Here is a 25,246-nt window from a genome sequence, read left to right as displayed (position 1 = left end):
TGCATTTTGCTGTGCTCTGCACTCCAAAAGCACGTACTGTCAAGAAAATATCAGTAACCTTGTTCTTCCTCTAAACTTGTTTGTTTTACTTGTAATTCAAATGCTCTGTTTCTTCCTTTCTTGCTGTCCTATTTTCATTATAATGTGTACACATGGTGTGGTATTCCTACTGGTCTCACTATTTCAAATCGTTATAAACAAAGCATGTCCTAAAGTGATTCTCAAGTCAGCATCTTCACCTTTTTAACTTGCCATTGTAAATCTTGCTTTCTAGTCTATTTCTTTTAATCGGGATGTATTTTACACTGCTGTTTACAAAATTTCCAGTGAATTACTGGGAGTAGAAACTGCCCTGATACTCTCACATAATAACTCTTCTGCATCCCATTCACTGGAATAGTTTCTATGGTTCTGTCTTCCAAAATGTTTTGCATTCTTGAATTTTTCCATTGTAGAGAGAGATTAAATGTTATTAAAAGAATTTATGTAAGAAAAAGTAAGTTTTGGCTGATGTGATCAATTTTCACAGTGCACATCTGTACCCCTTACAAGTCCAGCTTTTCCTTCAGTTCAAGTTGTATGTTTCAAATATAATTTACTGTTATCTTTTCTGAAAAGGTAATACTTTGTTAGAGTAGCTTTCCAAGTTGCTTTTAACACTTAAAATATACATGAAATAAAATACCCTCTAATTACCATGACTATCAGTTTAATTAGAAATGTTTTAGTGTTGCATAAAGAATGAAAGTCACATGTAATGTCTGAATGCATCAAAAATGTATGACCTAGTAAATACAGCACTCGTGTAAAACACACATCCAGCATGTTACTGTAACTAGTACAAGAACCTTGCCAAATGATTAATTCATGAGTACGTTCTGTTATGATCTGTATTATCAAACATTTGCCGTTTGCTTTTTCCTTGTTTTAGGTACCAGCAGACAGGTGTTAGGTGGCTCTGGGAATTGCACTGCCAGCAGGCAGGAGGAATTCTGGGAGATGAGATGGGATTGGGCAAGACCGTCCAGATAATTGCCTTCTTGGCAGGTCTGAGCTACAGCAAGATCAGGAATCATGGTTCAAATTGCAGGCAAGTGCTCCTCTGCAGACTGTCAGTCTGTGGAGCTCAATTAATATTTCATCAGATGTATTGCTGGTGGAGGAGGGTCCTGTGAATTATTAATGACATTTCAATTACAATATTCCTTTAATTCTTTTAGTGGGGGACATCAAAGGAAAAATTTTACGAGACAATGGAGCTGTAGGGCAGGAAAAATTAAACATGTAACACTTTTAATGAATTCCAGGCATTGATGCTTCATTTTGCAGATGAGCTGTGCTAGATATTTTGGGTCAATACAGTGTCTAAGGTTAGCTTCCACAAATGGATTGTTTACAAACTCAATTACATTAATATCAATAGTTTACACAATATGGAATTTTAAATTAGATGTAATACCTTTAGTTCCATTTATTAAATTTTACATTAAAATATTTATTCTGGCAAGCCACCAGGTAAATGCTTTACAGGAAGTAGCGAGCTGATTTGCACTGAAAGTTAGTTTCTGACCAACAGGGAATTAGCCATGCCAAAAAATAGTAGTGGTAGTAAAAACAGTAACTTATATGGAGGAATTTCCATCTGCTGTTTCGTTGGTTTTGCTTTTCAAAGCTATGTTAGTGACTGACCTTTCATACAAGATACGCTCTTCTTTTGTTACTGAACAGTCCTTTAACATTCTTTCATCACAGGTGAAATTACCAGAAAAGATACTTGTTGGTGTCCTTGGATTTACAAATGCACGTGTGAATACTTGATTTTTCTAGTTCTGTTGGCCTGTTTACCTCATGTAAATTACTGCATGCAATTAAGCAAATATCATAGTACTATACTAAACAAAAATAATTAACTTTATATAAAAGCATTTTTAACTTATGTTGAGCATGTACATGAATTATAAAATAATGCTTTAAAGAGAACATGCTGTCTTTTTTCCAGTTGCTACATACTGTAGCCTTTATATAAAATACTTCATGTCCTCCATCACTCAGACCAGCTGATATATGGCTGCCTGATTTAACAACACTACTGTACAGATTATTTTGTGATGGTATATTCCCTGCCCCAGTTGGAGGACCACTGAGTTAATGAAATCTTTCAGTAGCATCTTGACATTGTTAGCTACAGCTTAATGTCTACGACTGCAGTGGAACAACAATAAAACTTTGAAAAGGCCAAAATGTAATTGCACAGCTAAATTGCAGCATTCTTTCTGCACGTAAGATAAAGTGTTCAGTTACATTTTTTGGCCAGTGTGTGCCACAGTCCATCATGATAGCAATTCCATGAATGGAAACAAGGTTTAATTTTTTGGTGAAGCTTACTGTGATTTTTGCTTATGTGCTATAAGGCTGAAGGTCTAAACAACTTGATCTTTGCACAGTCAAATATTTTCTCCATCTGCACTCTGAACAAGGTAGTAACACTGGCTAGCTAGCTTCTATCTGAAAACTGTGGTCTAGTAAGCAGAAGATCTTCTAGTCAGCCTGGCTGAGAAGCAGACATTAAAACTAGACGTAGTTGTGTTGTCAGCATGTTTGTCTTCCAGCCTAACTGCTATCTCATTGCCTTGATGTGTAGATGGAGCTAGCGTACTACTATATGAATCTGGCACTGCAGGCTTTCCCAGCCTCAGCTGGCCTTCTGTAAAGTGGAGATAATAGTCATTCCTGTGCAGAGTTCCAAAGTTTGTCATGTTTGGAGGCACTTGAATGTTAGTTAAGACAATAGGGTCGCTTTTGTCAGAATATTCAACTTTATTTTGTATAAATGATTTTTTTTTGAAGTATTCTTTTACAATAAGGTGAGTACAGATGTCCTTTTGTAAACCACTTCTAATTCCAATGTCTGTAAGAAAAAACTTGTTACATAGAATATAATTACTGCAAAAATAAGTGCTGTCTCACCATTATTGAGCCATGTGGCTGGGGAAAGCCAAATGTCATGTGAAGTATCAGTAGAAGTGTTGCAGCTGTGGTGGTGTAAGGATGTAAGGGAAGCGAGATTTACAGAGGGAAAGGTGACAGAAGCTGAGATAGCTGGAACAAGCAACAGCTTTCAGAAAAAATGGTCTCTTCACAAGGAAAAACAAACCAGCAGCACACTTAAAGTAACCCATCTTTAACCTGTATCTAGGTTGAAATCTGTTATAGAAACTTGCGGAACGGCTTATGGGTCCAGAAGTTTGCTTCTTTCCAAATCCATTATTTGGTTTAACAAAGAGGTTACCTTTCACTGCAGACTGCATCATTTACTTGACAGATAAGATGAGAAACTCTGCTGTAAAGTTTAGATACTGGTTATTTATTTACTTGTCTGTGCTCTTCAAGATGCTGAGATGTGTTCATACACGTTAAACATTAAGGCTTAATCTTTACTATGAGTGGCAGAGATTAATTTCATAGGTGCTTACATAAATAAAAATCCATTCCCTCAGAAATGTTTTCATTGTTCTTGCTGCCCTGTTCTTTTATTTTTCACTAGTAGTTAGTTGTTACCTCAATTTCATTTTGAAGGCATGGTTTGCCAGTGCTTGGCAGTAGAGTTAGTTGTAATGCTGCACGTTTTCCTCTGCTAGTTTTTTTAGTACTTAAAAATTATAGTATGCCTACAGCTTCTTTTTTTGGGTAGTAAGTTGCAGGAATATAACTTATCTAATCTAATCACATCTAATTAAATAAGGACTAATAAAGGATACTTGCTCTGAATTTGGGTTTTATAACCCAAGAAGCAATAGAAGACAGAGATTTGTGTGTATTGATCATATGTGATATTGACCATAGGCTATTAGTGCTATACAACTGTGGAAAAGGGACAGAATGCATTAAGACAATGTATTTGGGGTAGGAACAGGGCAATGTTGGAGTCTTGGCACAAGGCATCAGTAAGACTCTGGTTTGTAACATTATTACTGTCACCTCCTTCAAGGAAAGCAAACATAAATAGGATGGGCAGCAGAGCAAATCTGTTGCAGTGATTGGGAAGAATAAAGGAGACCTAAGTTTAGCAAGCAGAAGTACGTGGCTGTTTAGTTTTGTGAAATAGCACGGACTGGAACAAGCTAGATGAGACTTTTATATAAATAAATAATAGCTCTCAAGAGAAGAATAAAATGTTGGCTGGTGGAAAGTGGTTAGAGCCAGACTAGACACAGGAAAGGTTTCACACAACGGAGTGGAGGGGGAGTGGATTTTCTGAAAATTGATCGAAGGAAGTGTGAACTCTTTGTGTAAACTGAGGGGAGGGTTGGGGGGAACAAACCTGAAAAACCCAGCACATGAGCTTCTTTAATATAGACCAGGGGAATAAACAGAGGAAACTTGTTACTATCAATGAAGAATGAGAAACTAATGTGTTCTGGAAAAGTTGTCTTTTTTCCTATAGATTTTTAAGAGTGGTTGTTTCGATTTCTAGTGTAGCTGAAGCTACTTTTTATGTCTCCAACTTCTAACTTCCCCTTAGATTGCTGGGATATTTTTAATTAGACTATGCAAGGTTGTTACAGTATTTTTTTTCATAATAGATATAAGCAACATCCAGATTGTCATTCTGCATATATATAAGCTTTTAATAAAGAATATTATTTCTCAATGTCAACAGTTTCTGAAGGCATTAACACATATTTTAAGCAGGGTATTGCTGGTGTCTGGGAAATCCTTATTTATTGCTATACAGATGGATCTTGAATGTATACTGTTGTCTCTTGAACTGCTTATTACCACTTGAATATTACATAGTTGACCAGACACAGATCAGTATGTGGCAACTGTAGCTATTGCCTTTGTTTGCAAAGTCACATTTTTTTGTTTAAAGAACAAATATATTTGAAAAATAACTGCTAGTAACCAGCACTTGGCATATTTTCTGTATGGTTGTTGGTATGGTAATGTTTCTTATTTGTCTGTCTTGCAAAAGATTTTTCTTGTTTTAACCTTAAGAGTAGCTCTGAACTCTTAATATACAGAAAGACTGTTTCAGATGTCCTCAGTAATTCTTAGAAACAATCATATGATTATGAATCAGAGTTTTACAAGGCAGTTTAAGCCCAGCTCAAACCTCAACTTCCATGGATGATATATTTTGCTTCTTTAGAGTCCTTGTCTTATCTGTAAATTATAGTGATAACAGCACTGTATACTACCAACACACAACACTGTTTAAGTCCATTTGTGAGACTCTAGCTACACATTCTTTTTAATAGAAGTAATAAAATATTTGTTTGTTAATGATTTCTCTTCTAGAAACGGCAATCAGCCAAACCTGGTTTGTACCACAGGACGAAGTTCCCTTACGCCTTATTGTTTGGAGCTATTCTATTTCTGTGTTTATCTTGATAGATGTGTCCATTAACTGTTCAGTGGATAGGTTCTTAGAGCAGTACCTCTTTCATCTTCCTTTAAAAAACGGACTTCCAAAAAAACAAATGGCCAATTAATTTCCATAGCTCTCATATTCCACTTGAACTAGAAAGTGTGTTGTTTTAGTATAGAGTATGGATTTCATGTTAAAGGGGTTTTTCTTGAATTCTTTATTTTAGATACAAGGGATTGGGTCCAACACTGATTGTTTGTCCAACTACTGTGATGCATCAGTGGGTCAAAGAATTCCACACTTGGTGGCCTCCATTTAGAGTCGCCATTCTCCATGAAACTGGTTCTTCTTCCAATAAAAAGGTAATGGTTGACACAGATTTTGTAATTCCAGAAGCTATTTTTTTGCTTTCGGTTTGGGGGGTCTTTGTGCTAACAAAAAGAAATGTATATATCCCTTGTTCCTGACTGTTCCTGTTCAAACTTGCGCTCTTTGTCCAATTGTTCGAAATGAACAAAAATTTTACTGTCTTGTACAGATTTGTTAGGAAATTGGACAAAAAGGAGGTGACAGAGTATGTTTATATTATGATATAGACAAGCATTGCCTAAACAAATTAAACATAGTAACAGTTTTCTTGCTTGAGCTTTGTTTATTCTGTTAGTCCATGGTAGAAGTTCGTTGCTGTACTGCCTGTCACCAGTTCATACTTTAAGTACCAGTGAATTCTTTCCTTCCGCTTTTGTGCATCATTTTGTGTCATTGATCTAATAGGCTCTGCTTGCAGTGGCAATGTCTCTTTAGTAACTCAGTATGTCATTTGGTATCACTGTCCTGGTTTTGGCAGAGAGGGAGTTAATTTTCTTTCTAGTAGCTGCTGTTGTGCTGTGTTTGGGATTTAGGATGAGAGCAATGTTGATAACACACGGATGTTTTTAGTTGTTGCCAAGCAGTCAAGGACTTCTCAGCTTTACATGCTGCCCTGCTAAGGAGAACATAGGGGGCACCCAGGAAGCTGAGAGGGCACACAGCCAGGACAGGTGACCCAAACTAACCAAAGGGGGTAGGTATTCCATACCATGATGTCATGCTCAGCATAAAGGGGGGCTGGTGGGGGAGGAGTGCACAGCTCCAGGATGCACAGTTTGGGGATGGTGTGGCTTTGGGAAGGCTGAGCTGTGCAGTCTGAGTTGTGTGGTTAAGGGAGAAACTGTATTGTGAATCACCAGTTTTATACTATTGTGCTATAAAGTCCTGTTGTTATTTGTTCCTCCTTTTGCTGTCCCAGTAAATTGTCCTTATCCCAACCCATGAGGTTTGCCTGTCTTTACTTTTTTTCCTTCACCCACATTTTTCCCCTTGTTTGAGGGAAAGCAAGCTGTGGTGCTCAGCTCCTCTCTGGGGCAAAACTGTGGCAATTGCCTAGTCTCATTTTCTTTAATGACTGTGTTACTTTGTTGTCTTTTTGTTTTTCTAGCAGTGCCTTTTCTGTCTTCTAATATTCTTAGCCAGTCTCTTAATACGCATGTTCTTATTCCATTTCTTAAGTTGACAAGCCTGACTTGTCCAAAGTTTCAATCCTTGGTGCCTTGTAAGAACAAAACAAGGAGAACGTAGGGGGTTCTGTTTTTCATTGGCCTCGTGCATAAATGGATTTTCAGGATTCAGTAAAGCATTTTAAATTTCTCTTAAAATATTTATTGAATTTCTTGTAATAACATTAAAATGATATGGTGCTTAATTGCACTTGATTAAATGTATTCTGAGGTAATTGATGCAGTTACAGTACATGGCAAAAAAGGAATAGCACACTCTAATGTGCTAATAGCTTCCTGTTGTTCAATTAACTTGGTATGTTTTCAAGTCCTAAAAGTCTGTTGACCTCAATAACATGCTTGCATGTCTTCCTAAATTAAATTGTATGTGCTTATTTTGGGGTATTGTTAATTAATGCACTTGACAGACCTGGCTCAAATTTTTTCCTCTGCAGAAACAGTCAGGTTTTCAGAACTTCCCTTCCAGTTGTTCTGTTAGAAGTGCCTGCTCAATGACTTAAAATGAGGGAAATTGGTTACCATATGATCACTTTCAATGGGTTCAGTTCTCGAATTCTGCTCTAATGCCTCATCTTCCAAGAGCTGCATCAGTATGCTTTAATCAAGTGTTACTTCACTTCATGCACATGTTCTTCCTTGATGCCCCAGAAAAGACCAAGCTTATGATTAAAGCAAATTAAAACAAAACAACAACTAAAACCCCCAAAAAACCTACTGTCCCATTCTTGTTGTTCTTACACTGCAAGAAAGTTTTGCTATAAATTTATTAGCATAAAGAACACTTGTACACTTGGAAATATATTGCATAATTGAAGGCCAGGTGATACTTCTGCCTGAATGTATTTTCAATATATGTTCTCTCTATGAATATGTTTGTCATGAGACCAGATCAGCACTATTCCATTTTCTGGATAACCTTTGGCATTATAGGAGACTGCTTTTGCATGTGTTGACTTCATAACACTCATCCAGGTTCATTCATTCTGTCCCTATGCTTTGGCATCAGGCATAAACTTAAATTGTGGTTAGACTGTGTAAGGACATACACGTCATCTTTGGTTCAGATAATTTTACATGGCCAAAAGCCAAGTCACTCTGCACCTGTGGGCTCAATGTTGCACAGACCTGTTAGAAGTTAAACTGATAATTCCAGGATTTGCCTGCTGTTCTGTTAATATATCATGGTTTATCACTAAGTAAAGTGAGAGAATTTTGTGCTGAACAGCTAACTTGCAAGGAGACAGGATTGGGGAACTGAACATTACCTACAGGGAAGGCAGATTGGTGATTCAGATGATAGGAGGAAGACACAATAACAAGTTGGATAGGTTTCTAAACCATTGGAGCTAGTTTAAAGTGTTTGGATGACACATAAAACTTGCTTTTTTTATTACCATTATTTGTGATCACAGAAGACCACATCATTCCTCTATGATAAGTGTGCTTAAGTTGGAAACAGTAGGAAGAAACAGATTTAAGTAGTAGTCTTCCCCTGTGAAGTCAGCTTTCAGTTTGAACAAGGTACAGCATTTGTGGCTAAATGTGTCCTGTAGTGCTGTCTTACGCTATTAACTTACTACTATGGTTTACACTCAAATCTGATGTAGCTTCAGGTACCTTGCAAACATTAACTGCTCTGAGACCTCTAAGGATGAGAGAAAATAAATTAATATCGTGTATAATAAATACTGGTTTATTTATAATACAGAACCAAAGATAAGGAAAGGAGAGCTCTGTAAGTATAGGAAAAAAGCTTTCTGTACAAAGAGCTTGTCCTGTTTCCGAACTTCTAATGGCACATGAACATTTGTAAATCATAGAATGTTAGAGGCAAGATGAATATTGGTTATCTTGGTTTAACGTGTGAAAGGAGGCTGTGTTGTTTAAGATCAAGGCTGAAATTTTAACTTCTTGATCTTTAGGACAGGTGTCACTGAGCTTAACAATTCTTTCTGGTGGCAATCACATACCATTTGTAAAGCCATAACTTTACATTTCCTTATTCTGGTCAAATGCTGGATGCACAGTGCAGCCTTCAAAAGCACTTGTCACTTCCTGATACTTGGCACTTGTGGAACCATCTATTTGAAGGTGACTTTGCACACTTGAAGATCTTAGACCTTCTACTCTCACAGGAGAGTATGCAATCTACATGTAAAGAAAATAAGATGAAGAGGTTACAGTTATTGGCATGATGGCATATAGAGCCTCTATTTTAGCCAAAGGCTCTATTTCTGAATAAGCTCAGATGAACTTCATATCATGACAAAAGAAGTAACATTCTTGCTAAATATGTAAAGTGCTTTAGCTCTTTATTGCAACTTTTACATTATTAAACATTGTAATGTGTTCTTTTGAAGCCTCTTCATGGTGCCATTTAGATTGTTTTCTTTGGGGGTAGGAAAATAATAAGGATGTTTTATAGGTTGAATTTATGGATTTCTGGGCTTAATGGTTGGTGTTTGAGATAGTGATAAGCCTGCTGAAGAATGCATTTCTGATTCACAAGTGATACATGGTTGTGTTACTAAATATTATCTTTGTAAATTCACACTTGCCTTAAAGGTATCTATATGTTAAGATAATTTCACAGTTATAATGAATCCTTTAAATTCAGTCTTAACATACACATTCCTGTTTAAGAAAATTACTGGTTTTTATACATAATATTACATAAGAGATCAGGTCTTCTTAAATATTTTAAGACTTCGCTTAAAGAAACAAGCCTTATTTTAAAATAAGCTGTCAAAAAAGTTGTCCTGTTTTTGTAGATTCAGAAACACACTTTTAGCTATGGCCAGTTACCAACCAGAAAAAAAACATTTGCTTAGAGGTGTGTCCTTAGTATAAATCATAATAGTTTTAGGCTTAAGAAATGGTGCTTGCCAAAAATCTTCCATTCTTTGTATATTGCATGTGTTCCAGATAAGACAAGGCAACACAGTCAATTTACCCCTGCTTACTGTAGTGGGGGGTTGGACTACATGACCTTTAAAAGTCCCTTCCAACCTAAGACATCCTGTGATTCTACCACCCTAAGTTAGAAGAATTGTAAAGGCCTTGAATTGTAAAGGCCTGAAATACTGTGATGAACAGAACTAAAAGTTTAGCTTTAATCTACTTACATGATCCTCTATTCTCTTTTAAAGGCCAGAATTCCAAAATTCAGAGCTACATAACTGTTCTGTAATATTTTGATATTAGTAGGATTTGTCTCTCTTGAGCTGATTTTTTTCTAAGTTTACCAGTTCACGCCATGAAATACTGTCATTGAAGTGTATGTCCTGAGGTGGAGGGAATTGAACAGGCCTGAATCTACCCAAACAGAAAGTGTGAGTTAAAGAACACGTGATAAAATAGCATCAATTCTGAAATGCCACAGCATCAAATCAGTGTGTATCCAATATTAGATCTGTTATCTGTGGTGGTTTAGCCCTGGCTGGACACCAGATGCCCACCAAAGTCACTCTATCACTCCCCTTTTCAGCTGGACAAGGGAGAAAATACATATTGAGAGGCTTAATGAGTCCAGATAAGGACAGGGAGAGATCATTCCACAACAGCATCATGGGCAAAATAGACTCAATACAGAATAAAGGAAAGCAAAGTATCTAATGTATTACGCTACACTGCACACACAGTGACACCAGAATCGCGTAATCAGAAGTGCGACCAGATCTTAAAGCACCCCCTCCACCCCCCTCTTCTTAGCAGACTTCACTTCAGTCATGATTTCACTCTCTCCTTCCCCCCGCATTGAGGCACAGGGAGAGGCAGGGACTGGGGAAGCGGGGGTTTCAGTCACCAGGGGTGCCTCCTCCTCAGCCCCTTCCCTGGCCTTGGTCTCTGCACAGTTTCTTACATCTTCTCTCTCCCTTCTCTGGTGGCAAAAAGCAGCTGCTTGCGGGATTTTTTTCTCCTAAATGTGATTACCAGAGGTGCTGTGACCACTGCTGATGGGCTCAGCCTTGATCAACAATGACTTCGGCCATGAGCCAGCTGGTATTTGCTCTGTCAGGCCTGCAGATTGCTTCTGGCTGATTCTTGCAGAAGCCACCCCTGCAGCACCCCCACCTCCACCAGAACCCAATCATGCAAAGCTACGACATTATCATATTTTAAAATATTTTTCAAGAGCAGCAAATAAGTGGAGGCAACCTCTGAGAAAGTGGCCAATGCATTAAAATGAGAGTTAATGTGTTGTAGTGTGAGTTGATAAAATTGTGTTGTATTTCTTCATTGTCAGCACAAATCCTTGTTTATTAAAAATTTAGCTTGAAGGAAACTTTAATTAATTACAGGTTCAGTAAATCCTGACTAGGATTCTGCTGTGGTATGTTTACAGTGAATGGCCTTCATGTGCCTGTGTTTCACTTCTGTTCTCTCTGCTACCTGACAATGTGATTTATGGCAGTTGTTTTCTACTAGTCCACTGTTTGCCCTCTAGGAGGGATTGGTCTCTTGAGCCTCCATAATAACAGCAGCACTTTCACAAAACATCTTTTAATGACAACAGTGTAGCATTCTGTAAGTCAGGCTAATTGCAGACATACCCTATTAATTGCAAAAACTAGGAGAGGTTACATATTTTACAAGCTTTTAATTTGAAATCGCCCGAGATGATTTATCTTTTAAGTGTTTGGGTAGAGATGTCTACAATATTCTATGAGAAGACATTGCTGAGAATCTGGGACATGTACACGCTATAGGCAATGTACCAGGTAGAACTAAGCTTTAGATCTCCATACCTGCCTAGAAATCCTACTCTCTCTGTAATACAAATTGCTCTAAAGGTTATATTTTTCTCTTGAGAATTACGAGTCAACATTAAATAATGTGTCATGGTTTTATCAGGAGATGATAATCAGAAAGTAGAAATTCTTTAATAGTTAAACAGAATTTCTTTTCAAATCTTGGGTTACGTCTTTGATCTCTTATTGCAAAATTTGTTGTTTAGGGACTTAACATCATCTGAGTCTGAGATGGATTTTTTTTTCCTTTTTGTTGATTTTGTTATGTTGTGGGGGTGTTAAAATGCACTTGTAGTAATAAGAGGTTTGTCTTTCCTTTAGGATATTCAGTGGTGGTTCTACTTTTTTTTTGTCTTTTAAATCCGGTATGTTTGTTGGATCCAGAATTGCCTCACAGCCCATCATCCTTTAGATTTGTACACGGAGGGTAAATGCAAGAAAGATGAATTGTGAATGCTGTGGACAGTGATGCAGACTGTCCCTGTCATACATAATTTACAGCTATAAAGGCTAGTAAAATTTAGGGGAAGACTAGACCTTACAAAAGAAGCAAAGAATTTGAAGATTAATATCCAATATATTAATCCTCTTAATGAGAGAGATTGGACAGAATTTAGGATTAACCAGATTCTTGTGCTTGTTTTTTTGTTTTTCACTTCTTTCATTTTCCTTTAACTTTCTAATTCTTGTATCAAGTGCACAAAGCCGGGTTTGTGAGGTGAGTGTAGGAGAATTTGAAACTAGTTTCTTTACTCAAATTTCATGTTCGTATTTTTCAGATATTTACCTTTAAAAAGAAACAAACAAAAATTCCCACAGTTTCATTCTTTTACAGATGAGCTAAGAAGCATATTATTTAAGCCTTGCTTATACTTACTTTCTTTGCACAGTAACTTACATATCTACTTTCTATACATACTTTGGACGGCAAGTCTGTAGTTGAGTAGGTCTGAATTCTCTGTCTCACTGTTACTAACAACGTGCACCTTTTTGCTTTTAGGTGAAACTAATCCGTGAAATTGCTTCATGCCATGGAATTTTAATCACATCTTATTCATACATGCGACTGATGCAGGATAACATCCTCTGCTATGACTGGCATTATGTGATTCTGGATGAGGGTCACAAAATCCGAAATCCATGTGCCGCAATCACGCTCGCATGCAAGCAGGTACTTTAATAAAGATCAATGAAAGATTTTAAAGGGCTGAGGGAGGAGGTTTCAAAATCTAATAAAACCTGTATTACATTTTCTTAAGAAGACTTGTTTGACCATTAATAAAGAATAAAAGCCTAAATCACAATGGTCACTATTTAATTCACTTAACATTTTGAATGAGTTTGTATCAGTAAATTTACAATACTACAGTTGGGGGGAATCATAAATGTTAAATTATGTAGTAATTTACCATAGGGATAAATGTCAGATTGCTGGTGTTCACTTTCTGCTAACAGTGTATGGAAAATATATTGCAGAAAGCTGTTTATTTCAGGAATATGAGGCCACATGTTTTAAAACGAGAATTCATTGGTGGTGAAATTGAATATCCTTGAGGCAAGAGGTTCATTTACTATGAACCATGGAAATAACTTTGTTTTGGTTTTGTCTTTTTTATTAATAGCTCCGCACATCCCATCGAATCATCCTGTCTGGCTCTCCCATCCAAAATAATCTCAAGGAGCTTTGGTCCCTCTTTGACTTTGTATTCCCAGGGAAATTAGGAACACTGCCTGTGTTCATGGAGCAGTTTTCTGTTCCAATAACGCTGGGAGGCTATTCCAATGCCTCTTCTGTCCAGGTAAATGCATCAGAAGTATCACATCGCCTAAAGGAAACAATTATGTTGTTTGAAAACTGACTTTAAATATACCTTATGCTGTAGATTTTAGACACCAACCCAAAAGAGAGTTGCATGTGTGTTTTACTGCGTATGTGAAAAGAATTATTCAAGTAAATGAGACAATTTATACCAGGATGTAGCTTATACACAAAGTTTTCTTGTCAGAAGGCCTAAAGTGTAAACCTTAGAAATAATCTTTGAGATAAAGATAAGCAAGTTGAGGTGGGAGGTGACTAATCTCAGATTTTGATGTATTTAAATAGAACTTTCCTGTTTCATATCAAGCTTCAGCAAATTATGCAATAGACAAATCCTTAAATCCAAGCTGAAAATAATTTTCATTTCTAAAAAAGCTGTAATAGGTATTGAAAGTATGAAAGTAGATAAACTTTATTTTTTAAAGTAAAAATTATTTGGAATATTTTTAATAAGCATGTCTATTAATCTTTGTAGTTGTGGTAGCAAGTGTTTGACTTGCTAAACGTTTTCAAATTAGCTAATAAATTGTCTGCATAAGAATCTGCAGGCCACATTTCATACAAAAGCTAGTAAATTTGTATCCTTTAAATTTTTTTTAATGTTTTGCACACGTATTCCTAAAGTTTTATTTTCCTTTTGTTAAAGTACTTCCCTTGTCTAAAGCCTAGTAATTTACTAAATTGGACAGTTAATATCAATAATTTATTACTTTTTTTTTTTGCTTTAAGAGAAATGAAAGTATTCTTAGCCATTATGTACAGTTAATACCCATCTCACACATCCATTACCCATTATAGAACCATATGCTCCATTTAAGGACAGAGTGACCTTTTGCTTCAGTGATCAGGGGGATTTTCTTGTACCGATTTTTTTAATAGTCTCTAGCAGTTACTAATCTTCACTTATTGTCTAGTAACCACCATTGCTGCCAGCTTCTTTTTGATCTTCAGTATATATATTAGCAGTTTTTCCTGTAGATTTTGGTTCCGTGGAAGTTGATGCTCACCACTTCGATTGGTTTTTCTCATTTCTTGTCTCTTTTAAATCCCACTAAATTAGGAAAGATAAACTAGTGGTATCGGAGGAAGACTTAGTTATGCTAGCAACAATAACACTGAATTAATTTTATTGCAACTCATGTTGTGCTGAATATGGAATTGTAGATCCCCATAAATTGTAAATGATCTGATTTTATCCGGATTTCCCTATTACTAATGATACAACTCCTGCTTTTTCTTCTGCCTTCAGGTAAAAACTGCATACAAATGTGCCTGTGTGCTAAGGGACACCATAAACCCCTACTTGCTGCGAAGAATGAAGGCTGATGTCAAAATGAGTGTTTCACTCCCGGATAAAAATGAACAGGTTTGCTTGTCTTTATTACTAAATCTGAGCCATCTTTCTCCCCAAAATCCCATTTTTCATTGACATTTGGAATTAATTTGTGCTAATAGCAGATCAGATGCTATTTTAACTAAAGATAAGACGTAGAGCTTTCAAGTTGCTTGTTCTTTTCACTTGTTTTCTTAGTATTACATGGTCATGGGTCTATACAAGTACAGTCTCATCTGAAAAACAAAGTATATATGCAGCGCAGTCCAGTCTGTCCAAGGTCACAAAGAGCATACAAATGAGTTGTCTGTGGGGTATTTCCAGTGTGCATCTCTTGGATGCTTTTACATTGTTTCCTGTTGTATAAAGGTTAATTTGGACAATAAATAGTAGAGAAATACTTGATGGCAGTTGTTTTTACTGCAAGCTAACTGGGCCTGTGCATTCTAAAAATATTTCCAAAATACTAGCCTTTTGAGCTGAATTGTGTTTGCTCTACAAAGAGATGGGATATTTTTCAGGAAGCATTTTGATTCAAAGTAAATAAGACTGAAATTCCTACAAATACTTGTTGTAATTATTGGATTCTTCTGCCACTCAAGTTTCAGTGCTTCAAGCTTTTTTGTCCTCCCTCTAAAAGAACAGTAGATATGCTAGTCTTTGTAAGGCAGTACTGAAAGTACATAATAAATGAGTAGGCTATAATCAATTTCTGCTGTGCAGTCTAATTTTCTTAAATCAAATTTTGAATTTCAGTATACTTTAAACAGTCTGGTCTATTTAGTCTAGAGAATGCAATCATAAACAGATGAAGCAAATTCAATTTTTGTACTTGTGAATCACAGAGCACTACCTAAGTTTACCTTGTGGCAGAATGTTGGGTACCTTGCGGGATGCGAGGAAGTGACTTTTTGTTCCATTTTAGCCCATCAGACCATCTGAAAAATCCTTTTATGCTCACATTCAAAGACAGAACAAATGACACATGCTAACCTAGTTTTTACATGAGGTGCTAAGAATTTCCAAGTTGTAAAGAACCTAACAGACACACAGTGGAAAGCATTTACTATAAACAGCTTTGGGAGAATGCTAACATTGCACAATTACCTCATTAAAACTGGAAAATGGCAGCACTTTGGAAACAAGCAATTTGAAGGGGAAAAAGTCTCAACTGGGAAAGGGCACAGAAAAACTCATGAAACCCATCATAATAATTGTGTTCATTCTCTTAAAAGTTTAAAGGGGGAGTTATTTCTAATGATTCCTATACACTTAGAAATTTCACCTAGGTGTGTGGCATACTGAAATACTGTGAATCTTCATTGTAACACACTGTAGAATTTTAAAATTTACTCTATTTGGAGACTCTAGGTTGGGCCTGAGCAGTTTGTTTGTTTGTTTTGGTAGGTTCTCTTTTGCCGTCTGACGGATGAGCAGCGCAATGTCTATCAAAATTTCATCAACTCAAAAGAAGTTTCCCAAATTCTCAATGGAGACATGCAGGTTGGCATTAGTCAGAGTTAATGGCAGGTGGTAGAGATTGATGGATAAAGTCATAGACTGACATTTGCTTTCTTCTATCTGAATTCTGAGAAAGAGGAGAAGCAGACACACTGAGTTCTGTGTTTGTGGATGTCTGCTTTTTCCTGAGAGATGTTTCGTGGAATTTGTAGAGTTAGTTATCCCCGTGTAGTGACATGACCAAGTAAAAGTGGGAATGGAATGGGCTTCACAATATGTTTGTCATCTTGGGAAGAAATTATGGCTTGTTGGGTGACCTGCTGTAGTAACTATGCATGCTTTGTAACCAATTGCAAAAGTGAAGCAAAGGAAAAGGGTAATTTGTCCTTGGAGTACAGCTTAGGCATAATAACTTTGTGATGCAACAGTTGATAATTTCAAAGTCTTGCAAACATTGTTATTGTCTGACTGGTCACTTCAGCATCTTGTCTCCATCCTCACAATGCAAATGTTGAAATTCCTGGGCCAGGATGACAGCAGTAATTGAAATACAGTTTCAAATGCCTGCTGTTCCCTGTGACTCCCAACATTACACATATCTGGTCCATTTGACTTCTCTATGCATGCAGAGCACATTTTTCACTCGCATTTTAGCTTATTATTATTTACAGTTAATAATTGTCAATACTTTTTTTTCTTTTATATTCTTTAGATTTTCCCAGGACTAGTAGCTTTGAGGAAGATTTGCAACCACCCTGACTTATTCTCTGGTGTTCCCAAGAGTTTGAAGGGTGTGCCAAATGATGAAATGGAGGAAGCAAATAAGCTTGGATATTGGAAACGTTCTGGAAAAATGATAGTGGTAGAATCATTGCTGAAAATATGGCACAAGCAAGGTCACAGAGTGTTGTTTTTTACTCAGTCAAGACAGGTAAGATGAGATAACTGGTTTTAGTTTTAGTTGCTACTAAAGTTGAGAAAGTGTCTGTGTGTGTGTGTGTCCCAACAGGTGTAATTTAAAACCATGTTTTGTAGTGTCATTCTCAGAAAATTAACATCTTAGTCATTTTCATATCTTCTTCACTAATGTCTTCGGAAGAATTGGAGACCAGTTCTCAAGCTCAGTAAGCTTTACTGGAATGACAGTGTTGTGACAATTTTGCCTAAATTCTGTATACTGGGTCAAAGTTTCTATCAGTTGTACCCATACCAGGCAGAAGCAGTGATGATGTGTTTATTGTCCCTACTGTTTCAGTGGTTCCAGGGTTGAATTGGTAGTCAGGTTTTCTTTGTTTAGTGCATTTGCACTCAGAATTGTGTGCTTCGGCCAGTAGTGGAGACAGTGACCATCATTTTGTTTCCTTATGTATTAACAATTTTGTCTTGCTTCTGTGGATTCCCTAGAATGCTACACCATTTACTGTGGCTCTGAACTTCCTAAATCAAGTACAGACATTTTACTCCTGCATTCAGCAATGAATTTTTTTTTCCTATGATTACATAAGCTAACGAATTTTCTGTCACAAGTTTTTGATTGTCATCTTGTTTGTTTGATTGGCACTGCAGCTAGTACCAGGAATTGTTACGACTTCATCAGACAGTTGCTTAGTCTTCATTAATTCTTTTTTCCATTACAACAGATGCTGCAGATACTTGAAGTCTTTGTAAGAAACAGAAACTATTCTTACCTCAGGATGGATGGCACAACAGCAATAGCTTCCAGACAGCCCCTTATAACAAAATATAATGAGGTGAGATGTTTCATCCCCCATAATAATGCCTATTAGTGAGTATGGTTGAATTTCTGCATTCCTTTTTGGTCTGTTTTTAAATATGCTACTTCAGGTTTGAGACACAAAACTGGGGAATTCAGCCAAATAAACCAGCTTTCTTTGAGGGGGGGTAAAAAAAAAAAATATTCATATTTGAGTTGTGTTTTCTGCTAAGAAGAAAAGTAATTGAAAAGGGGCAAAAGAAATTTTATTGGACAACACTGAATTAAATTTAGGCCAAACTACTTTTATTTGTCAAAAGAGATTAAAAAACCAAGGAAATGTATTCTTTCTGATAATAAAAGAATCCAGGAAATGGAAAAAAAAATGAATCTTGGATAATTTTGCATCAGTGAATTCTCCCTTATGTTATAGGACAAATCCATATTTATTTTTCTTCTGACAACTCGTGTTGGTGGCATTGGAGTTAACTTGACTGGTGCTGACCGGGTTATTATTTATGATCCTGACTGGAATCCCACTACAGACACACAGGTGAGTTTGATTCATTGCATTCTGTGTACAAGCTGAGTTGAAATAAAACTGAAGGCGGTATGACATTTATCTTTTCAAACTAGTGTTAAAGCACCATGTTGCTTTTCCCTAACTTGCTGTTCTCAGCAATGGTCACTTAGGGTGCAGTTCTACTTTATGGTTACTCTTGTGGCAAAGCCAATTTAAGTGGTTCCCATGACATCCCCTTTACACTGTTACACCTTATCACTCTTCAATATTGTCGATTCATATTGTCTGTTTAGAGTGCAGCCAAACAGTTGAAATGGCTGGGGTTTTTTTAACAAATAAACGAACTAGATGTTTCTCAACAGTTGTGCAAGCTCTTGAACAGGCATGACTGATCATGGTGGCCATGCAGGGTAAGAAAAAGACAACAAGCATTGCTTAAATTGGCTTTGTCACTAAATAATGATATGTAACTATGTCTTCAGAAGCTGCTGTTAAACTTTAAAGAAGTTGTTCTTTGTCTGGTGGTGTGATGAGACTGGTTTATCAGATCCCTTAGCAGTATACGGGGTGTACATGTTTGAGAGGAAAAAATTTGATGGAAATCCTACATAGCTCTCAGATCTAAGTGTGCAGTGTGACATCTGGAGATGTATTTTTTTTGCATAGATTTCTTGGTACAATTGGAGACTTGTCTTTTTACAAACAAATCTTTCTAAATTATTTTCCTTTCCTGCTGAGTTAGTTGCCCTAATGCTGTAGAAATACTACAGCTATGTAACTTCTTGAACTATTTGTTAAATGTCCAAACTAGGTTTGAAACAGCAGTATCTATAGTTCTCTGACAAACACATGTCTAAGAGGCTAACCATCTGGTAACAAAACTTTCTGTTCCAGGCTCGTGAACGTGCTTGGAGAATAGGCCAAAAGAAACAGGTGACTGTGTATAGGCTTCTCACTGCAGGTACAATTGAAGAGAAGATATACCACAGGTCAGTCAGAACAATTTCTTGGATACAGACATATGCTTAAGAAAATGTTTGTAGTGAATCTAAGGTGTGGTGTAACAGGGATGCAGCTGTGCACGTGCACATGTGGCTTGTAATCCCCAGTCTTGGTCATGATGGGCACATCATGGAAAGCTTTTAAAAATTTCTGCTGAGAAGTGAACTGTCTCCTAATACTGACTCCCCTCCTGCAGGGCTGTGCGGCTCTCTCTCTCGCTCCAAGGCCCACATGCTAAGTACACCTTACCAGTCTGTTCCACTAGCTATGTCCAGCACATTGACAATTCAATGTAAATGAGAGAGTATGAGGCACTGAGAGGGAAAAAATGAGCCCCTTACTGGGAATGTGAGATTCAACAAATCTGAAACAAAAATCAACAGCACATATCCACTTACTACCCTGCAAGCCCAATTTGATTTTTATTCCCAAATCATTCCAAAGCAAGAGATTCAAATCCCAAGATCAGCCAGTCATATTCACATTATTTATTCCAAAATGTAGTTATTAAAGCCTGTATTTCAAAACTGATTAAATCTTTTTGTTTTGCTTCCCTGTTCAGCTTTCTCAGTAGTTAGCTTCACTCACACGAGTCCTAAATGAACGTACTTGGGAATCCCCTGTCTAGGTATTAGAACTGGAATACCCTCTTTGAAAGTGCAGGTGAATGAAAAGCTCTAAATAATGAAATACCCCACTTGCTGAGTGCCTTTTTAACACAGTATCCGATGTTGGTTGGCTTGCCTCCCTCTGGTATACTCGGTGTGAACACTGACCACATCAAGGAAGTGGGCTCTAAGGGTCAGGTCAGCCATCAGAAATTAGTTTATTTGCAGACACTGCAGTGGACTTTTAACTTCAGTTGTCATTTATCTTGCCTGTGTTTTCTTCCCTGCAAATATGTGATCATCCTTACAGGAAGCTCTGAAGCTGTTATGTCTTAAAGACTTTTAGTTTTCTGATGGATGTACTACAGTAACTGGCACTTACGTTTAAACTTAGTTTTTGCTAGTTGTATATAAAAAGTTTCCCTGCTTAATGCCAGTATCTCACTTCTTGAGAACTGATTTCTGGCTTTATTTAGGGATGTCTTTGTTGCACAGGAAAACAGTGCCTAGAATTTGCAATTAAAAACTATGTAGTACAAATACAGAATAGTAATAGATTTAGCAACACTACAAGACTATTTTGCAGCTTCTTCTTCCTCAAACTTGTTCCTTCCAATCCTCTGCAGATGGGGTCTTCTTTTCCTTCCTCTTAACCACAATTCTGATTTCCCTTTGCAGTGGTTGTCATCCATTCATCACCAGCTGACTTGAGCTACTCTGCTGCTTTTGATTCCTCCACCCAAATAATACAATGTCATTTCAACAGGCTCCTCTTGTTCTTTCAGTAGCTTTCTGAAAGTTTTATTGTAATATATGCAAGCTCGTCAGTTTTAATGGACAAAAAGAACTCTAGCTGTGAAGTTATTTATTGCTTAGTTAAGGGATGCCTCATAGGAAACTTCAGAATGGTGGTTACCTGTTGTTAAGGGGTTTGTTGCAAAACAATAAATCCTTGCATTTAACAATTTAGTCAGTTGTTTGAAAGTTACTAACTCAAGATTGTCTTTTGGAAACTTAACATCATCTTCCCACTGCTTAATTGTTCTGTGGGGTAACATTTATGCTTATACAGTTTTAAGTATTGTATTCAGTACTTAAAACATAGCTAGTCATTGTTTCATGCACAAAGTGCTTTTTTTTTCCTGTTTCAGGCAAATCTTCAAACAGTTTTTAACAGACAGAGTGCTGAAAGACCCTAAGCAGAGACGCTTTTTCAAAGCAAATGACCTTTATGAACTTTTTACTCTGAATGACCCAGATGTATCTCAGGGGACAGAAACAAGTGCAATTTTTGCAGGTACATTTTTTTTTTCATATTTGTTTAAAACAAACAAAAAAAGTTTGTTATGTTTGACAAATGGATGCTAATTTCCTTCATCCCTCAGATACTGGTTCAGAAGTTCAAATCCCAAAACGCCAGTTGAAGCGGAAACTTGAAAAGCCACCTGATAGTGACACTTCTAAAGGTGTTCACCATCCTACAGAAAGCAGCTCACCAAAGTACAGCAAATCATCCAATTCCTACTCAACTACCTGCATGACACATTCTTCTTCTAAAGCAATAGAGATAAGCAAGAAAACTGAAGGAAATATGGAAGCCTTTTGCCGGAACAGCTATGCAAAAGGTAACGCACAAGATGCCACTGATCTAAATTTATTGCATAAAAGCAAGGAGGAAAGCTTGGGAGGAGGTGACAAATCTGCGTCCCAGTCGTTATCCGGTGAGCCAGGGTCGTTGGAGAGTGCCGTACGTCTGCACACCACGGTGCCTGATGAAGTACACAAAGCAGCTAATGCACATGCCGAGGAAGATCTTAGCATTGCATGTGGCGCCAATTGGGAAAAGCAGGTTGCTAAAGCTGAAAAAGAGCAATTAGAGAATACTCACTGCAAACGTACCTCAAAAACCAAGCACAGGGTGGAACAGGACATGCTGTCACGTGAGAGCCACAAAGTTAAGTCTAAGAAGAAACATCACAAAGATGCCAGATTTGAAGGACAGCGCATTCCTCATCTAGTGAAACAAAAGCAGTTCAGGAGGGAGCACGCTGAAGAGGAGGAAGAAGTCACAAAGAAAAATGATGATTACGTCTTGGAGAAACTTTTCAAAAGATCAGGTAACCATTGTTACACAAGTCAACTGTGTCAAGACTATTTAAACTTAAAACTTAAGCAAGTGAGGGAACGAGCAGTTCTTTTACTCTGGTTAGTGCTACAATATAAAACGTGTTTATTTGGTTACTGTAGTGAAACATTCAAGTGTTTGTTGAATGCTCTGGTTATGAATGTGCTAATTACCTTGGCACAAATATTTCAGAGAGATCTGCAGCCTTCCAGTAACACTTTTAGATAAAAGAGTAATACAGTGTTTCTTATGGAAATAAGGATGTAACTAATCTTCATTTACACAAGGGTTTCACTTCTGTCTGTCCTGTCTGTAACAATGGAAATTATCAATTCACCCACCTAATTGCCAAGTCTGTTGTAAATAATGACCTCATCAGCACACCAGAAGAGGTTTGCTGTGAAATTGATTCCTTAATGGATAGAAGGGGGTTCTCTTAATAGAAATGGCTATACTGAAGCACTGAATATTATGAACCTGAAAAAGGAAAAATGTAATTGTGGCATTCACTTAAATGGTGAATATTGAATTTTACAACCTTAACCTTTTCTTGTGTTGTCTGGTTTTTAGGGATACACAGTGTTATGAAACATGATGTCATTATGGAAGCTACCAGTGCAGATCATGTGCTGCTGGAAGCAGAAGCCAACAGAGTAGCACAGAATGCCTTAAAAGCCTTAAAAAACTCTCGACGGCAGTGTTTAGGAGCTGCTTCTGGTGTGCCAACCTGGACAGGCATGAGTGGTCTTTCAGGGGCACAGTCAGGAATAGGGTAAGTTGAGTTCTCTGCTCTTCTGAAAATAGAATTCTTTAGGATGCCATAGATTTATATTACTTCTTTTTCCCTCTACTTGGTATAAAAAATAATTAATGAAGGCTTATTACAAGCTCGGGAAGTCCATTCTGAAGTACAAATAAATCATTAGTATTGCAGAGTAGAGGGGAGAGGTTTTTGCAGGAGACTCTTGAGAAGGCAAACCTAGTCAGTGTCCTTCGCAAAAAAAAAAAAAAGCTTAATTTTGAGAAGGTTGTTTTATGGACTTAATTCTTTTTGTGGGTTTTTAGGAATCGTTTTGGTAGGAAAAGAACTGTTGCACTGCATCCTTCACATTCCACTGATGCATCACATGCAAAATGCAAGGTAAGAGACACAAGCTAACATTTCTCTTTTAATAGCTGATACTATGTGAAGTGTTCTGGTTTATGCTACTAATCTGATTTACACTGTACATGACTTGTACCCATTTGTTATATGATTATGTTGTATTCTAGAAAACATAGATTTTATTTTTCATGTTTTGATACAGCATTTTGATGAAGTCTAATTTGATATAGCAGCCACAGATTGTAATGTGGTCTGATTATCTGTCTCAAGATGAGCAATACTTTTCTTTCTTTTCCTAAGCATTAAAGTTAAACCAGGACATACTACCTTTTTATTGTGTACTCCAGATGACTACTTTCTTAATGTTCATGTTTGCTGTTGAAGTCTAAACACAAGGCAGATTTTAATAGATTCTGTGCATCTCAAAATGTAGCTTCTTCACAGTCTGTCTGTCTATTTGCAGGATGCAGGTACAATAAAGAAATATGTAAAGTGTAATTCCAATGGGCACTCTGATGGAAGATCTGGAGAATCATCATCCAGGGCAGTATACTCTGCGTCTTTATTAGCTACAATGAGGTCAAGAAACGAGCGTCGTTTACACGCAGAGAATGGGGGAGATGAAAATCATCAGCAGGCATCTTCCCCAGTGTCAACAGAACATGAAGAACTGCTCGTGGATGTGCGTGACTTCATAGCGTTCCAGGCCCAGAGGGAAGGTGAGGCTACCACTCGGGAACTACTGAACAAATTTGAGTCCAAACTGCCTGTGACACAGTCCTACATCTTCAGAGAACTCCTCCGACGTGTCTGCACCTTCCATAGAAGACCAAGTGGTGAAGGTGTCTGGAAACTGAAGCCAGAATTCTTGTGACCCTTGGATGAGCAGACAGGTGTCTTCCTTTGCCATCAATCTCTTTTCAAAGACTTCTTTGTATTAAAAGACAAACTTTTGAGCCATCAGTGGTGCAGACTCAGACCTAACTTAATTTCTGATTTACGCTATTTATATAGGAAAGTACCATCTACCTCATAGATGAAACAATACAAAATACTTGCACCTTTTCTTTAAAAGAAATCTTAATATAAATGGGACTAAGACTACATACTGACTTTTTACTGCAATAAGACTGAACCATGGATGTTGCCATGGGTTATAAGACTTGACTTGGATTTCTGTGAAATACCAGGAACAACTTCCTCAATTTTCTGTATATAACTTGAACGGTCATGGGGCACAATGTACCATAAAAAAAACCCCAAAAGTTGTCAGCACGGAGATTAACTTGTTTGACAAGCGCATCAAAACTCTTGTATGACTCTTTCAGCAGTAGTGACAGTTTTGTTTCACTGATGGTGCTTTGATTGTTGCTAGCATCTAGCACATGCATTTGAACTTACATCACTGATTAACCTGGGAATTAATTTTACTGGCACAGAGGTTTAATCACAAAAAAAAAAAAAATGATGGCCTGGCAGGATATTGAGATGTTTGACAGTTATTATGGAAAACTTACTGTATTAAGGAAAACCTGTTTATTAATTTGGTTACAGGTTCATACTCCACTGGAAATTGCTTGGTACAGTGTTTGTTGGCACTGAAGTGACAGCAACCATTTGTTGTGGACTGATGAGTGAAGTCCCATCAAATGCTCAGGGATCTCACTGTAATTTATGTCAAACTTTCTGGTTTCCTGTTAGTACTTAAAATTTTTGTATTTTTGTACCTTGACAAAGGCTGAGTTGTTAGTTGGCCAGAGGGGGAATGGCTTTACTGTATTTTACTAAATACTATGACTTTTGACCAGAAACAAAATTGGAGCATATACAAAAGTCATAGGATATTCACATTCTGTAGATAGGGAAAAATCTCAAATC

The 25,246-nt window shown here is 37.1% G+C and overlaps 1 protein-coding gene across 1 annotated transcript in view; it reads left to right on the top strand.

Annotated features, from left to right (window-relative positions):
* Nucleotides 1-24,384, top strand: part of ERCC6 (ERCC excision repair 6, chromatin remodeling factor) — a gene marked incomplete at its 5' end in the record, with an annotated part of 41,307 nt that extends 16,923 nt beyond the window's left edge. The window contains 15 exons of the mRNA XM_084264693.1: nucleotides 932-1,090; nucleotides 5,598-5,733; nucleotides 12,679-12,849; nucleotides 13,301-13,477; nucleotides 14,747-14,863; nucleotides 16,238-16,333; nucleotides 17,004-17,222; nucleotides 17,932-18,042; nucleotides 18,439-18,558; nucleotides 19,423-19,517; nucleotides 21,290-21,435; nucleotides 21,524-22,255; nucleotides 22,834-23,035; nucleotides 23,329-23,404; nucleotides 23,832-24,384. Coding sequence (XP_084120819.1) covers nucleotides 932-1,090; nucleotides 5,598-5,733; nucleotides 12,679-12,849; nucleotides 13,301-13,477; nucleotides 14,747-14,863; nucleotides 16,238-16,333; nucleotides 17,004-17,222; nucleotides 17,932-18,042; nucleotides 18,439-18,558; nucleotides 19,423-19,517; nucleotides 21,290-21,435; nucleotides 21,524-22,255; nucleotides 22,834-23,035; nucleotides 23,329-23,404; nucleotides 23,832-24,242 — 2,968 coding nt within the window. The 3' untranslated portion in view covers nucleotides 24,243-24,384. The remainder of the gene's footprint in view (nucleotides 1-931; nucleotides 1,091-5,597; nucleotides 5,734-12,678; nucleotides 12,850-13,300; nucleotides 13,478-14,746; nucleotides 14,864-16,237; nucleotides 16,334-17,003; nucleotides 17,223-17,931; nucleotides 18,043-18,438; nucleotides 18,559-19,422; nucleotides 19,518-21,289; nucleotides 21,436-21,523; nucleotides 22,256-22,833; nucleotides 23,036-23,328; nucleotides 23,405-23,831) is intronic.
* Nucleotides 24,385-25,246: the final 862 nt, after the last annotated feature.

Source organism: Gallinula chloropus (genome assembly GCF_964237585.1).
Source record: "Gallinula chloropus genome assembly, chromosome: 5".
NCBI lineage: Eukaryota > Metazoa > Chordata > Aves > Gruiformes > Rallidae > Gallinula > Gallinula chloropus.
This window is presented reverse-complemented; position numbering and strand designations above follow the sequence as displayed.